This window comes from Notolepis coatsorum, assembly GCF_963971535.1.
Source record: "Notolepis coatsorum genome assembly, chromosome: 9".
Classification (NCBI taxonomy): Eukaryota; Metazoa; Chordata; class Actinopteri; order Aulopiformes; family Paralepididae; genus Notolepis; species Notolepis coatsorum.
Window position 1 is genome coordinate 151,306,983 of NC_140173.1, and position 14,800 is coordinate 151,321,782.

Sequence of the window (14,800 nt, forward strand, 5' to 3'; positions counted from 1 at the left end):
TTCGTAGCCGCATTTCTGCAGACCCCTCTCTGATTGGTTGAACTCCATTTTTGCAGACCCCTCCCATTTCTGCAGACCCCTCTCTGATTGGTTGAGCGAAGCCCCTCTCTGATTGGCCCCCCGCATGAGCCGAGACAAGCTCCTCTAGCCAGGAGTCGAAACTCCGTTAACTCCAGAGAGAGAGGCTGAACGCAATTTATACGCATGGAAGTATTGATTACGCCATAACGAATCATTAAAAAAATATACCGTTAACTGGAATATGTTGTGTGTGCCTTTACACATGTTGGATAGGATTATGTAATTGGTTTGTATAGCGTCGCGTATAACGTTATTTCGCGTGACTTCACGGTTTATTCACATTTCACAACATAGCCAGCGTTCAACTTGTTTACACTCCCCACTTACTGTACAATGTAACATTTAGATTAACCCAGTTGTCTATCTGTATGTCATATGTTACGATGAATTGAAAATGGGGGACCCTGATGTAAACAAGACGAAAGTCTTTCTCTGGGGTCTGCATTCCCTTAACAATTGTATGTATTGAGCTGTACTGTGTACTGTACCCATTCTGCAATCTGTTAATAAAGTTTTCAATCAATCAATAACTAGACAGTTACAATATAACATTTAGATTAATTAACCCAGTTAATGCCTTAAGAGAGAGAGGCTGGTGGTCAAGTCAAGTCAAGAGTTATTTGTCACAAGTTGTTTATTAGCCTAGACATTTTCAATTCATCATCTTGTTTACATCAGGGTCCCCCATGTTCAATTCATGATAACATATATGACATACAGGTAGACAGATGGACAGTACTGCTACATCTAGACATTTATGACATACCAGATTTTGAACTTGTGGTAGGCCTAGACATTTTCAATTCATCGTCTTGTTTACATCAGGGTCCCCCATGTTCAATTCATGATAACATATATGACATACAGGTAGACAGATAGACAGTACTGCTACATCTAGACATTTATGACATACCAGATTTACAAATACAGTACTGTTTGTGATACAAAAAGAGTCCAGAAAAGAAAGGCTATACATTTGACGTAGAAACTGTACATTGGAGGAGGTTGGGTGGGTGGGGGGGACTGTACATTGCTTCTTCTAAGTGTCTATGCTTTTTTTTGTCAGTATTTACTGGCTTTCAAAAAAATAACATCTTGTTGCTTGTGTGTTGAAGGACTTTTACCGAAGGGTTACACATATCATGTCTGCACGTACAGACGTGCGGTGAACCCATCCTGCGACCTGCGTTGACCATACCTCTTTTGAGGCCACTGTGCGAATGACTCACCAGTCTGAGGAGGAGATCCTGGTGTGGGCAAGGTCGATGCAGGTCACCTGGAGAGTGGCCCATACATATATGTCATATATGTTATCATGAATTGAACATGGGGGACCCTGATGTAAACAAGACGATGAATTGAAAATGTCTAGGCCTACCACAAGTTCAAAATCTGGTATGTCATAAATGTCTAGATGTAGCAGTACTGTCCATCTGTCTACCTGTATGTCATATATGTTATCATGAATTGAACATGGGGGACCCTGATGTAAACAAGACGATGCATTGAAAATGTCTAGGCCTACCACAAGTTCAAAATCTGGTATGTCATAAATGTCTAGATGTAGCAGTACTGTCCATCTGTCTACCTGTATGTCATATATGTTATCATGAATTGAACATGGGGGACCCTGATGTAAACAAGACGATGAATTGAAAATGTCTAGGCCTACCACAAGTTCAAAATCTGGTATGTCATAAATGTCTAAATGTAGCAGTACTGTCCATCTGTCTACCTGTATGTCATATATGTTATCATGAATTGAACATGGGGGACCCTGATGTAAACAAGATGATGAATTGAAAATGTCTAGGCTAATAAACAACTTGTGACAAATAACTCTTGACTTGACCACCAGCATCTCTCTCTTAAGGCATTAACTGGGTTAATTAATCTAAATGTTATATTGTAACTGTCTAGTTATTGATTGATTGAAAACTTTATTAACAGATTGCAGAATGGGTACAGTACACAGTACAGCTCAATACATACAATTGTTAAGGGAATGCAGACCCCAGAGAAAGACTTTCGTCTTGTTTACATCAGGGTCCCCCATTTTCAATTCATCGTAACATATGACATACAGATAGACAACTGGGTTAATCTAAATGTTACATTGTACAGTAAGTGGGGAGTGTAAACAAGTTGAACGCTGGCTGTGTTGTGAAATGTGAATAAACCGTGAAGTCACGCGAAATAACGTTATACGCGACGCTATACAAACCAATTACATAATCCTATCCAACATGTGTAAAGGCACACACAACATATTCCAGTTAACGGTATATTTTTTTAATGATTCGTTATGGCGTAATCAATACTTCCATGCGTATAAATTGCGTTCAGCCTCTCTCTCTGGAGTTAACGGAGTTTCGACTCCTGGCTAGAGGAGCCTGTCTCGGCTCATGCGGGGGGCCAATCAGAGAGGGGCTTCGCTCAACCAATCAGAGAGGGGTCTGCAGAAATGGGAGGGGTCTGCAAAAATGGAGTTCAACCAATCAGAGAGGGGTCTGCAGAAATGCGGCTACGAATTGTAGAGACGCCGTCCAGATCATAGGTCCAGATCATGTCATCAGATCATAGTTGTTGGGTTTATTGTTTTATTTTCGATTCGTCGTTGTCAACCGAGACACCTTGACGGACGGGCGTTTAGACCAATCACACCAGAGGGGGGCGGGATTATGATGACTCTGTATCTTAGCAACGGTATCACAAAGGAGTCGACTGCTGTCGTGCAAATATTCCAGAAGCTCAAATGATTGGGCAAACGTTTTTTAGCAGCTATTGTGAAAGTACAATTCATTATATTATACTACTTCCCAAGGAGTTCCCATCCCATTCTGCAATCTGTTAATAAAGTTTTCAATCAATAACTTAAACAATATATATATATATATATATATATATAGCTAACCATAACTAACCTTACTGTCATTGATTGATTGATTGAAAACTTTATTAACAGATTGCAGAATGGGTACAGTACAGTACAGCTCAATACATACAGTTGTTAAGGGGATGCAGACCAGAGAAAGACTTTCGTCTTGTTTACATCAGGGTCCCCCATTTTCAATTCATCGTAACATATATGACATACAGATATACAGTACTGCTACATCTATACATTTATGACATACCAGATTTGCAAATTCAGTACTGTTTGTGATACGAAAAGAGTCCAGAAAAAAGAGTGTATACATTTGACGTAGAAACTGTACATTGGAGGAGGTTGGGTAGGTGGGGTGGGGTTGGGTGGGTGCGGTGGGGTTGGGTGGGTGGGGCTGGGACTGTACATTGGAGGTGGTTGGGTGGGTGGGGTGGGGGGGAGGGGTTGGGTAGGAGGGGTGGGTGGGTGGGGGACACTGTACAACTGTACAAGCAAAACTGTACATTGGAATATTGACAAGACCATACTTGGTAATTTACTGTACATTGGAGGGGGTTGTGTTAGGACATTTACAGGGGCCAGTTTCGAATTGCAGTCTCCTGTAGGTGTTTTTTGAGAGTGGTTTTGAAAGTGGGTAGTGATTCACATTCCTTTACAGCTTTGGGTAGGGCGTTCCACATTAATTGCGAAACGTGTTTAGTCCCTTGTTTGACAAGTGCATTCCCTTGTCATGCACTTGTCCTAATAAACTAACCTACACTGTAGCCCTCAACACTTTGATGAACATTGTTACTCAGCTGATAGAGTTGTGCCCTTCCTACTGACTTGTCGTACAGAACTTGTAAGTCGCTTTGGATAAAAGCGTTCAGCTAAATGACTAAATGTAAACTTTGCAGTTTGCAGTTTCAACATTGTACTTTTTAACTTTGATATTGATGACAACTGGATTATCTTGTAAATGTACTATAATGGGACCAGGTTATATCCATAGTATGTGAAATGTAAAAGATTAAATGTATGCTGGACTTTGTCAAATTGTACAAAAGGAGTTTGTGTCCGTAACGTACAGTGTGCTGTGTGAAGTAGCCTAGTGCACTATTATGTACTGATCTTTTTAGTGTGGTGTTAATTTTGTTCTTTTATGTTATTGTGAAGTGCCACAGAACAAGTGACACTTTTGGACAATGACATCCTGAGTCGTTCCTATATGACCAGTATAAATCTTTAAACTAAACTCTGGAAAGATAGCTCTATGATGGCTCTACTTATAAAAAATGGAACTGAGCCTTTAAATGTCTCCATAGAACAGAGTGTAGTGTTATATACAGTACACACTCTGTAGTGTTATATACAGTATACACTCTGTAGTGTTATATACAGTATACACTCTGTAGTGTTATATACAGTATACACTCTGAAGTGTTATATACAGTACACACTCTGTAGTGTTATATACAGTATACAGTATACACTCTGTAGTGTTATATACAGTACACACTCTGTAGTGTTATATACAGTACACACTCTGTAGTGTTATATACAGTACACACTCTGTAGTGTTATATACAGTACACACTATGTAGTGTTATATACAGTACACACTCTGTAGTGTTATTGTGAAGTGTCACAAAACAAGCGACACTTTTGGACAATGACATCCTGAGTCGTTCCTGTGTGACCAGTATAAATCTTTAAACTGAACTCTGGAAAAATAGCTCTATGATGGCTCTACTTATAAAAAATGGAACTGAGCCTTTAAATGTCTCCATAGAACAGAGTGTAGTGTTATATACAGTACACACTCTGTAGTGTTATATACAGTATACACTCTGTAGTGTTATATACAGTACACACTCTGTAGTGTTATATACAGTATACAGTATACACTCTGTAGTGTTATATACAGTACACACTCTGTAGTGTTATATACAATACACACTCTGTAGTGTTATATACAGTACACACTCTGTAGTGTTATATACAGTACACACTATGTAGTGTTATATACAGTACACACTCTGTAGTGTTATTGTGAAGTGTCACAAAACAAGCGACACTTTTGGACAATGACATCCTGAGTCGTTCCTGTGTGACCAGTATAAATCTTTAAACTGAACTCTGGAAAAATAGCTCTATGATGGCTCTACTTATAAAAAAATAGAACTGAACCTTTAATATCTCCATAAAGAGAGGTCTGTTCTCCACAGTTCTTCACAGGCAAAAGGGAGGAAACCTGCGGAATGTGGGCCCCAGTGAAGGAGATAGAGAGCTGTAAGATGTTAACCCTTTCAGACGGGAAGGGTTGCTGGTTGAAGTCTTGAATCAGAAGAGGAAGGAGAGGAGAGCAGACTATAATGACTATAATGTAATGTAAACTAATGTAATATAGTACACCGAGTACTGTATTGTACCTGTAACCTATTGTACCTGTATATATCTGTATATGTATGTGTTGGGCTATGTAAGATATATTACGGCAGTCTGCCTCGTCCTCGTCTCAGAACGAAAGAGGCCCCATGCAGTAGGGAAGTGACCGGCTGGAATGCAAGGCCAAGAAGAGGGAGCTCTAGTCAGAGGGGCATTGTATTCTTATGAATTACTTGATTTGATATGTAACTGCAAAGTAACAAATAACTGAAGGAGGGATATTGTGGCACTGATTCAGGTTTTGTCCCTTTACCAGCGCACCTTTACCAGCGCACATTGTTCACAGATCCTTCGGACTGTTGTTTCCGTCCACTTCCTTCTTGCACAGGGGGTCTACCCTGTGTTGTGCTTGTCTCGGTCCAGACTGGGTAGTTAGTTACTGTTTATGTCTGGTATTAGTTCCGGCTAGTTAGCCAGCTTGTAGATTCAGGCTATGTAGCCTCTTATAGACTCAGCTCCTGCTGATAACACCAGCCTGTATTATTACGCCGGTTCCATTTCCGTCCCAGTAGCAGGACTTATTCTGATTTTAAGTAAACATTAGGTTACTTCTGGTTGAGGTGACCTGGTACCTATTTTTTCTACTTAGGTTTCGACTGTAATTACGTTACTTTTTAGTCGTGAGTAAACTTTTACTGCTATCACAGAAATATACTTTAAGTGTGATTCTTTCTTTGAGTAGAACCTTCTACGTCTTTTGACTGTAAGAAAACATTACGTAACTTTTTAGTCGTGAGTAAACTTTTACTGCTATCACAGAAATATACTTTAAGTGTGATTCTTTCTTTGAGTAGAACCTTCTACGTTTTTTGACTGTAAGAAAACATTACGTAACTTTTTAGTCGTGAGTAAACTTTTACTGCTATCACAGAAATATACTTTAAGTGTGATTCTTTCTTTGAGTAGAACCTTCTACGTTTTTTGACGGATATGACACGTACTGTACAGTGATTGGAGCTATGTACTGATGATGGCGTGACGTGACGGACCTTATAAAAAGGGCCAACTGGCGAGAGCACAGGGGATTTTTACACTGAGCTGGAGAGAGAAGAAGAATGGTGCTTAGAGACTTTTTTGAGAGATTTTGAAGTTTTTACCATTGTGTGACTTGGAAGACAAGATGTTGCTTGCGGGCACAAGACGTGCCAGATGAGATGTTTTTTGTTTTATACTTCTTTTAAGCTGTAATGGATATTTTAGCTCGAGTCTTTTTCTGTAACTTCATTGAAATAAAAATGACTTTTTATAATCCATTGAGTTCGTGGACTGATTCCTGCCAGCAATGCCAGCAAATACCAGCCGCGCCCTGATTTCCTCTGAGGTGACTATGTCCTGAAATACAGATTGAATCAATTGACTGGTTAATGCTTTTCAGCTAAAAAATATATATATATATATATATATATATGTATATGCTATGTACTGATAAGAAATACTATGCATGTAGCTGGGTGTTGTTTGCGGGTTCCGGTGTCTCTGTGTCCAGACTGACTCTGTCTTATGTGGGACCTCGACCGTCCGAATCACTGCAGGGTCAGACGGTCGGTTCCGTTGACGGAGGAGGAGGAGGAGGACAGGAGGGGCCGGGGAGTGCAAACAATGATTACGTGTTAGTACAGTGGTAATACTTATTAAAAAAGTAGTAATACAACCAAGCTTTCAAATGAGCAGTATTACAAGCCCTTTCGTAAAATGATGATAATGATGATAATGATAATAATAATATTATTTTTATTACATGATATAATAGTTCTCCTAAACAAAATATTCGGTTTATTTCAAACAAGAAGAGATTAACAACTCTTCATGATTACATTTCATATCAACTGGATATCACAAGACCAGTGACTTGAAGTAATCTAGACAGAAATAGTAAATTGACTCGAGAACTTGGCGAGTTTAGCACCTCGCCGGGGGATATCGAGCGGCCGCAGGTTTATATCTCGAGTAGGTGATTGAGATGTATAGAGGCGACCTGTAGCTTTCAACAGTTATACTGTGTGATTTTAGTCACGGAAGCTTGCCTGATATCTGTAAATATCTGTAGTATGATGTAAATGTTCAATATAATTTAGTAAAAGAAAATAAACGTGCTGCCAATAATGAGAAATTAGGACAATTATAGTATTACAAGCTTTATTAATAAAATTTTTATGTTTCTTGACATCAGAATATTTCTTTGCATATAACAGAGGCTGTGCGATACTGTACTGCTAGTGCAAGTGATACAGAGAGTGCAAAATGATAATAATTAAAAGAAAACGACAGCAGTGATTATTATTATAAAAAAATAAAGATAAAATAAAAAAACAAGGCCTCAGCCCAGGAGAGCCAGTTTACGCTGGAAGGTAAAAAGCAGCAGAATAATTGCAGGGTAATAGGGAGGTGTAGTGGTTACGTCATTGCTGTTTCCCGCACACTCCACCCCTCTTGAAATCGCAATGTATTTCCAACGGACCCATTTCTAAATAGTCTCGTTTAAAACAAATAAAGCATTAACATTGGCACGATTATCGATTCACCTTGGAACAACGGAGTCAATTCTATTCAGCTCAAAACATAAATTAAAGGAATGTTCCCGACTTGAGATCAGCTGTAATGGCTTCAGTGTCGAGTCTGGAGACTGTGTTAAATACCTATAGGTGCAGACCTCGACCAAACACTCTCAGGGAAAACAATGGCCCTGAAGGTGATCAAAAAAGTTAACACAAGGGTGAAATTTCTGCACAGAAAAAAGAGGTTCTTATCACTGGAAACTATGAAATTGCTTGCCAACTGCATGATCCTCAGCCAATATGACTATGCATGTACGTACTGGTATAGTGGTGTTACAGTGGAAAGTAAACACAGGCTACAAACCAGCCAAAATAAGATTGGTCCTAAATCTGCCACCTCGAACCCATATTGAGCCATGTCACTTCAATGAGGTGGGATGGCTCCCTGTGGAGCAGAGGGTCTCCTTTCTGAAACTGGGACATATGTATAAAATGTTAAATGGATCTGCCCCCCAGATATTTATGCTCTCGTATTGTCCTGCATGGCCAGGTCCACGGACGACAGTTACGGTCTGGACAGCTCTCAGTTTATGAGCCTAGAAAGGGTTCCTATTCACAGAATGGCTTTCTGTCTACAGCCTGCCGGCTGTGGAACTCTCTGCCCAGGGCCATCCAAAACTCCCCCACTATTCCTGTTCTTCAAGAGGGGTGTGGAGCCACATCTGCAACAATAGGTGGCAGAGGGTGCTTGGCCACCACTCTTGAAGAACAGGAACATGACATGCTGTAATGAGGCTCTTTCAGAAAATTGTGTTGTCTATTTGATCTACTTGTTGTATCTATTTTATCTTCTTAACTCTTTCTTTGTGATTTATTGTATTCTTCTTGGGACCATGTTGGAAACAAGTCGACAGACTTTCACATGTTATCCTTGTACCCCTTGTTTTTATACCATTGTATAAATTGTATGTACTAAATAAAAATCAAATCAAATCAAATCACGGTGTACCTTTCTGTGTGTATTCATCCACAATCTATAGCTCAACATGAAACAATTCACAATTAATCGTAAAGGTATAGCAAAATAACAACGTTTATGTTTTCGTTCACTGAGGAACTACACAATGGCCGTGACGTGTATTAGGCCACAGCACTGAACTTCAGGCGTTATACTGGTAGTTCTTTTTCTTTTTTTTTACGATAAATTAAAAACCGTATAACTGGGCGGTTAGGTGGTCGAGCGGAGATTGCGTTCGTCACCAGCCCCGCTGCTTAAACAATAATGTTAGTGATGGAAGGGAACTCATTTTGTGCAAAAATGGAACGCTTTTCAATGTTCACGAGGCAGAATTGTTACAATAGCCGATAATACATTTCCCCCAATGATAAATCCCTATACGGGTGGACCGCGCGGGAAACTGAACACCTACACCTCCCTATAGTGTGACGTCAAAGAGAGCGCGTGTACAGTAGAGAGATGACGGACAGCTGGGCCACACGGCTCCTCACGAGAACGGCTTCACGATCTTCATGGAGATGTAGTTCTGGGGGGGAAAGAATATACATTTGAAAATTACAAACATTATTTTATACAGTATTATTTCAATTTAAACTTCTCCCAACTACAAATAAGTCAAACAAGTTATACAGGTCATCAAAACCTGCTCGGTATGACGTATAATATATGATGCCAGTTAGAGTGCAGACCCTCCCCTGCACCTTGTGTATACTGTTTATATTTCTCATATTTCTATATTCAGAGTTAATTATATTGTTTACACTGTTTATTTTTGCCCTCGTATTTTTATATTCATATTTTATTTGATTGCCTATAAATTGCCTCCTATTACCCTGCCCATTACCGGTACCTCCCCTCCCCCCTCCCCCATGCTGTTATGAAGCCCGGATTTGCCCGAGGGGATCAATAAAGGAATATCTTGCCCGTCGTTCAGATGAGACGCTAAACCGAGGTCCTGACTGAATTCGGTCGATAAAGAACGCATGAGTAGGGGGTTCCCCCCCGACGTTCTAGTCAAATTCTCGATCAGATTCAAGATTCAAGAGGTTTATTTGTCACATACATGCCAGGGGGCATACAGTGGAATGTGGGTGGCCATGCCCGCTTTGATTGTGCAATAACACAAAATAATAAAATAGACATAATAAACAGGTAATAAAATAGACATAAAATAGACATGGTAAAATAGACATGTTAAAGTCCTGAGATAATGCAATACAATGTTAGCTACGAATTAAGGCACTGGGTCTTATGTACACTACTATACAATATACAGTTTTTACTCTATATCCTTATGCTATACTTGCTATTTCTAAACTATACTATACAAGAACCCCATAGAACCTGATGGATCAGAGAACAGAACCTGATGGATCAGAGAATAGAATTATTATCTTATTATTATATTAATATTATGAAAATTGTTTTATGAACTTATTTCACTTTACTTTTGTTTTTGTGTTTTTGTGTTTTTTTTTATCCGATGATTTAATGAGTTGAGGCCCCGTATTGGCCCATCTGGGTCTCTGGCCTCTACTCAGAACCTTTATATACACTTCCTGTCATGGTCAATGTTTAGATGTTTTACTGAAATGGTGCGAAATAAATAAATGAATAATAGTGTGGTAGTGAAAGGGTTAACCTTCTGTAGTGTGGTAGTGAAAGGGTTAACCGTCTGTAGTGTGGTAGTGAAAGGGTTAACCGTCTGTAGGGTGGTAGTGAAAGGGTTAACCGTCTGTAGTGTGGTAGTGAAAGGGTTAACCGTCTGTAGTGTGTTAGTGAAAGGGTTAACCTTCTGTAGTGTGGTAGTGAAAGGGTTAACCGTATGTAGTGTGGTAGTGAAAGGGTTAACCGTCTGTAGTGTGGTAGTGAAAGGGTTAACCTTCTGTAGTGTGGTAGTGAAAGGGTTAACCTTCTGTAGTGTGGTCCTTCTGTAGTGTGGTAGTGAAAGGGTTAACCGTCTGTAGTGTGGTAGTGAAATGGTTAACCGTATGTAGTGTGGTAGTGAAAGGGTTAACCTTCTGTAGTGTGGTAGTGAAAGGGTTAACCGTCTGTAGTGTGGTAGTGAAAGGGTTAACCGTCTGTAGTGTGGTAGTGAAAGGGTTAACCGTCTGTAGTGTGGTAGTGAAATGGTTAACCGTCTGTAGTGTGGTAGTGAAAGAGTTAACCGTCTGTAGTGTGGTAGTGAAAGGGTTAACCGTCTGTAGTGTGGTAGTGAAAGGGTTAACCGTCTGTAGTGTGGTAGTAAAAGTGTTAACCCTTTGTAGAGCGACTAAACATATATTGTAGGGGTGGGGGGGGAATCGATACGTAGTAGTATCGCGATACTTTGCGTGGTGATACTGTATCGATACAGGGACGCCAAGTATCGATATTTAATTATTTATTAAAAAAAAAGGTTTTTTTTGTATAAGGAAGTTGCATTGTTCATTTCAATACCTGTAATAGTACAGTAGTCCACACACACACACACACACGTGTGCATTCAGTTAAGTTGGAATATGACTGTAATACAAACAGTTCAGTTTGTCAGGTACATGCAACACAGATTACACTGTTGACATCCATCAGCTTGAGAAAATCCCATGTTCTGCAATAAAAATGATTGAAGTGAGATGAACGGACTGAAAACTTTATTTTACTAGATAAAACATGTTGACAAAGTTTTACTTTGCAGTTGAAAAAAGGTAATAAATCGCAATATATGGCAATATTAATATCGCAATAATACTCAGCATATCGCAATATATTTAGTATCGCAATACTATCGTATCGTGACTTAAGTATCGTGATAGTATCGTATCGTGAGGCCTCTGGTGATTCCCACCCCTAATATATTGTATAATGTACAGGACCGGTTGGACGCGTGATACATGTTACATGTTAGTCGGCGCTGGACGTTATCGTTATTGAAGATGTTCTGATACCGACACCCTATATTTTAGACCATTATTGCATGCTTAGTGGAGAGAGAGAAATAATATGGAGCAGAAAATGGCAGCGTGATGATGGAGGATCTTACGGGAAGCGAGTAGAACATGATCCCCAGGAACAAGATGACCATCAGCAGGATCAGAGAGATGATGAAGATCCACTTGAACCTGCGCCACACGATGAACCTCATGGTCTTGCAGGGGCTGGTGAACCAGAAGAAGGAGGTGTCGGGGCGGCTGTGGGGGGAGACGACAGACAGGACGAGGGCGAACGTTACCAGACACCACTTCTATCTCATATAGTTACAGTGCACAAACCTGTGTTAGCTCATTGGGCGACAGACCCGAGTAAAGTCGGGTTATCTCGCCAGCGGTTGAGCGGCATACCCGAGTATAGTCGGGTTTTGGCAATTTTTTCTTTTATTCAATATTTTTTTACATTTATTACAGGTTCACGGACCTCAGTGTTACCATAGGAAATCATTCTGAGATCCCGAGAGTGCAATACCGGCCGCATCCTGCTAGGTGGCAGTATCGCCCACACCCTTTGAAAACCTTATTTCACACTGTGTGTCACATCTAATTACAAGATACAAGATACAAGAGTTTTATTTGTCACGGCATACAGGTATACAGTGAAATGCGGGGGGTCTTGCCCGCAACGATTGTGCATAATACAATAGTAATAATATATAATAAGAATCCAACCAAGAGCGACATTGTGCAATAAACACGTAAACAAAGTAGGGCATATCGGTATCTGTACATGAGTTATTTACAGAGCATGGTAGGACATGCTAGGTCCTGTGGTAGTGCAGTACACTGTTAGCTACGGATGAGGCACTGGGTCTTTATGTACACTGCTATACAATGCTATATTATACAATCTCAAGCTCTACTATACTATTCTTAAAGTGACCTTTCCTTCTGTAAAGTGTCCATAAGTGTGAGCGTGTGCAGCATGAGTGTGTGTGTGCTCATGTTAAAGTGGCTGCTAGTGTGTGAGCGTGTACAGTGTGTGTGTGTTGTGTGTGTGCTCATGTGTGCTTGTGCGTGGAGAGTTCAGTGTTCAAGGCTCTGATGGCCTGGGGTAAGAAGCTGAGCCAAAGTCTCTCTGTCCTAGTAGCTGGTGTTCGCAGGCGTCTGCCTGACCTCAGCAGCATGAACAGGCTGTTGTTGGGGTGATGAGGGTCTTTCATTATCCTGCAGGCTCTGGATTTGCACCTCTTGTTGTATAGGACCTGCAGGGTTGGTAGTGCAATACCCGTGGTACGCTCGGCTAATTTCGTCCGGGCGGAGAATTTAGACCAAGCCGAGTGACTCGCTTCATCCGACCACTTCGAAACGCGTTCAGCACACTTGAGGCATATCTTGTGCCACTTCATGTAAGGGACCCGATCGACATCAATACTGGAAATCGCGATCAGACAATTGGAATATTCTTTTTGGGATACCTCGTAGTAAAGGTAGGGACTATTATGACATCAATCCTACTTTGATCCAACAATGATTTCACATAGATCACAACGATCATATGTAACATACTCAAAAACCTATGCCATTGCTGACGATCAAAGCATAAAAAATTACCCCCTTCCCTTTCATGCATTCATGATGAAACATAATACCTATTATATACCTTTGATTTGGAAATAGTAGCGTGTCCAGGCGGCGTGAATATTAAAGGCAACCAACTTGTGTTCAGCTTTTCGTTCAGCGTTTCTCTGATTGGCCACACGGCCAATCAATCAATCCACTAGCACACGCCCTCGCGCAAAGAGAGACGCGGCAAAAGCGCTGGTCGAACCAGCGGTGTTCTGTTGTGTGACTGTACTAAACACTTCCACCACATGACCGACATTTGACATACAGTACACCTCCTATCTATGTTGGGATTATGTTTGGTCATGACAAAACAATAAAAATCGCTACTGTTAGTAAGCTGCCACCACCCACTTCAATGACAGAGCTCTCATATTTGCGAATGCATAAACTATATCTTAAATTATGGCGATGTGTCTAATATGGCTGTCGCGAAGTCATTGATAAGCGACAGCCATATTAGACACATAGCCATAATTTAAGATATAGTTTATGCATTCGCAAAATATGAGAGCGCTTGTCATTGAAGGGCTTCCTACAACGGAGGAACGGCCGCTGCTGCTGCTGGAGCTGAACCGAGTCAAGCCGCGGGCGGCACACGGAAGCCGGGGAAAAACAACCGCGTCGCCCCGCTGGCTCTTCAACAAGCAGCCTCCACAGCTCCAGTTAACCTAATTTATACCGTAATGAATCATTAAAAAATATACCGTTAACTGGAATATGTTGTTTCTTTACACATATGTTGGATTATGTAATTGGGTTTTCATGACAAAACAATAAAAATCGCTACTTTACATCAGGGTGAACGCTGAACCGAGTCAAGCCGCGGGCGGCGCACGCAAGCCGGGGAAAAAACAACCGCGTCGCCCCGCTGGCTCTTCAACAAGCAGCCTCCACAGCTCCAGTTAACCTAATTTATACCGTAATGAATCATTAAAAAATATACCGTTAACTGGAATATGTTGTTTCTTTACACATATGTTGGATTATGTAATTGGGTTGTCATGACAAAACAATAAAAATCGCTACTTTACATCAGGGTGAACGCTGTTACACTGCCACCACCCACTTCAATGACAGAGCTCTCATATTTGCGAATGCATAAACTATATCTTAAATTATGGCTATGTGTCTAATATGGCTGTCGCGAAGTCATTGATAAGCGACAGCCATATTAGACACATAGCCACAATTTAAGATATAGTTTATGCATTCGCAAAATATGAGAGCTCTGTCATTGAAGGGCTTCGTTCTACAATGGAGCACGGTCGCTGCTGCTGGAGCTGGACCGAGTAGAGCCGGCGGCGGTGCACGGAAGCCGGGGACTAACCACCGCATCGCCCCGCTGACGTTAAAA

The 14,800-nt window shown here is 40.7% G+C and overlaps 1 protein-coding gene across 1 annotated transcript in view; it reads right to left on the bottom strand.

Annotated features, from left to right (window-relative positions):
- Positions 1–7,520: 7,520 nt before the first annotated feature.
- LOC311234823 (myoferlin-like) overlaps positions 7,521–14,800 on the bottom strand; it is a gene marked incomplete at its 5' end in the record, with an annotated part of 127,801 nt that continues 120,521 nt past the window's right edge. The window contains 2 exon segments of the mRNA XM_084322067.1: positions 7,521–9,434; positions 11,931–12,078. Coding sequence (XP_084178193.1) covers positions 9,396–9,434; positions 11,931–12,078 — 187 coding nt within the window. The 3' untranslated portion in view covers positions 7,521–9,395.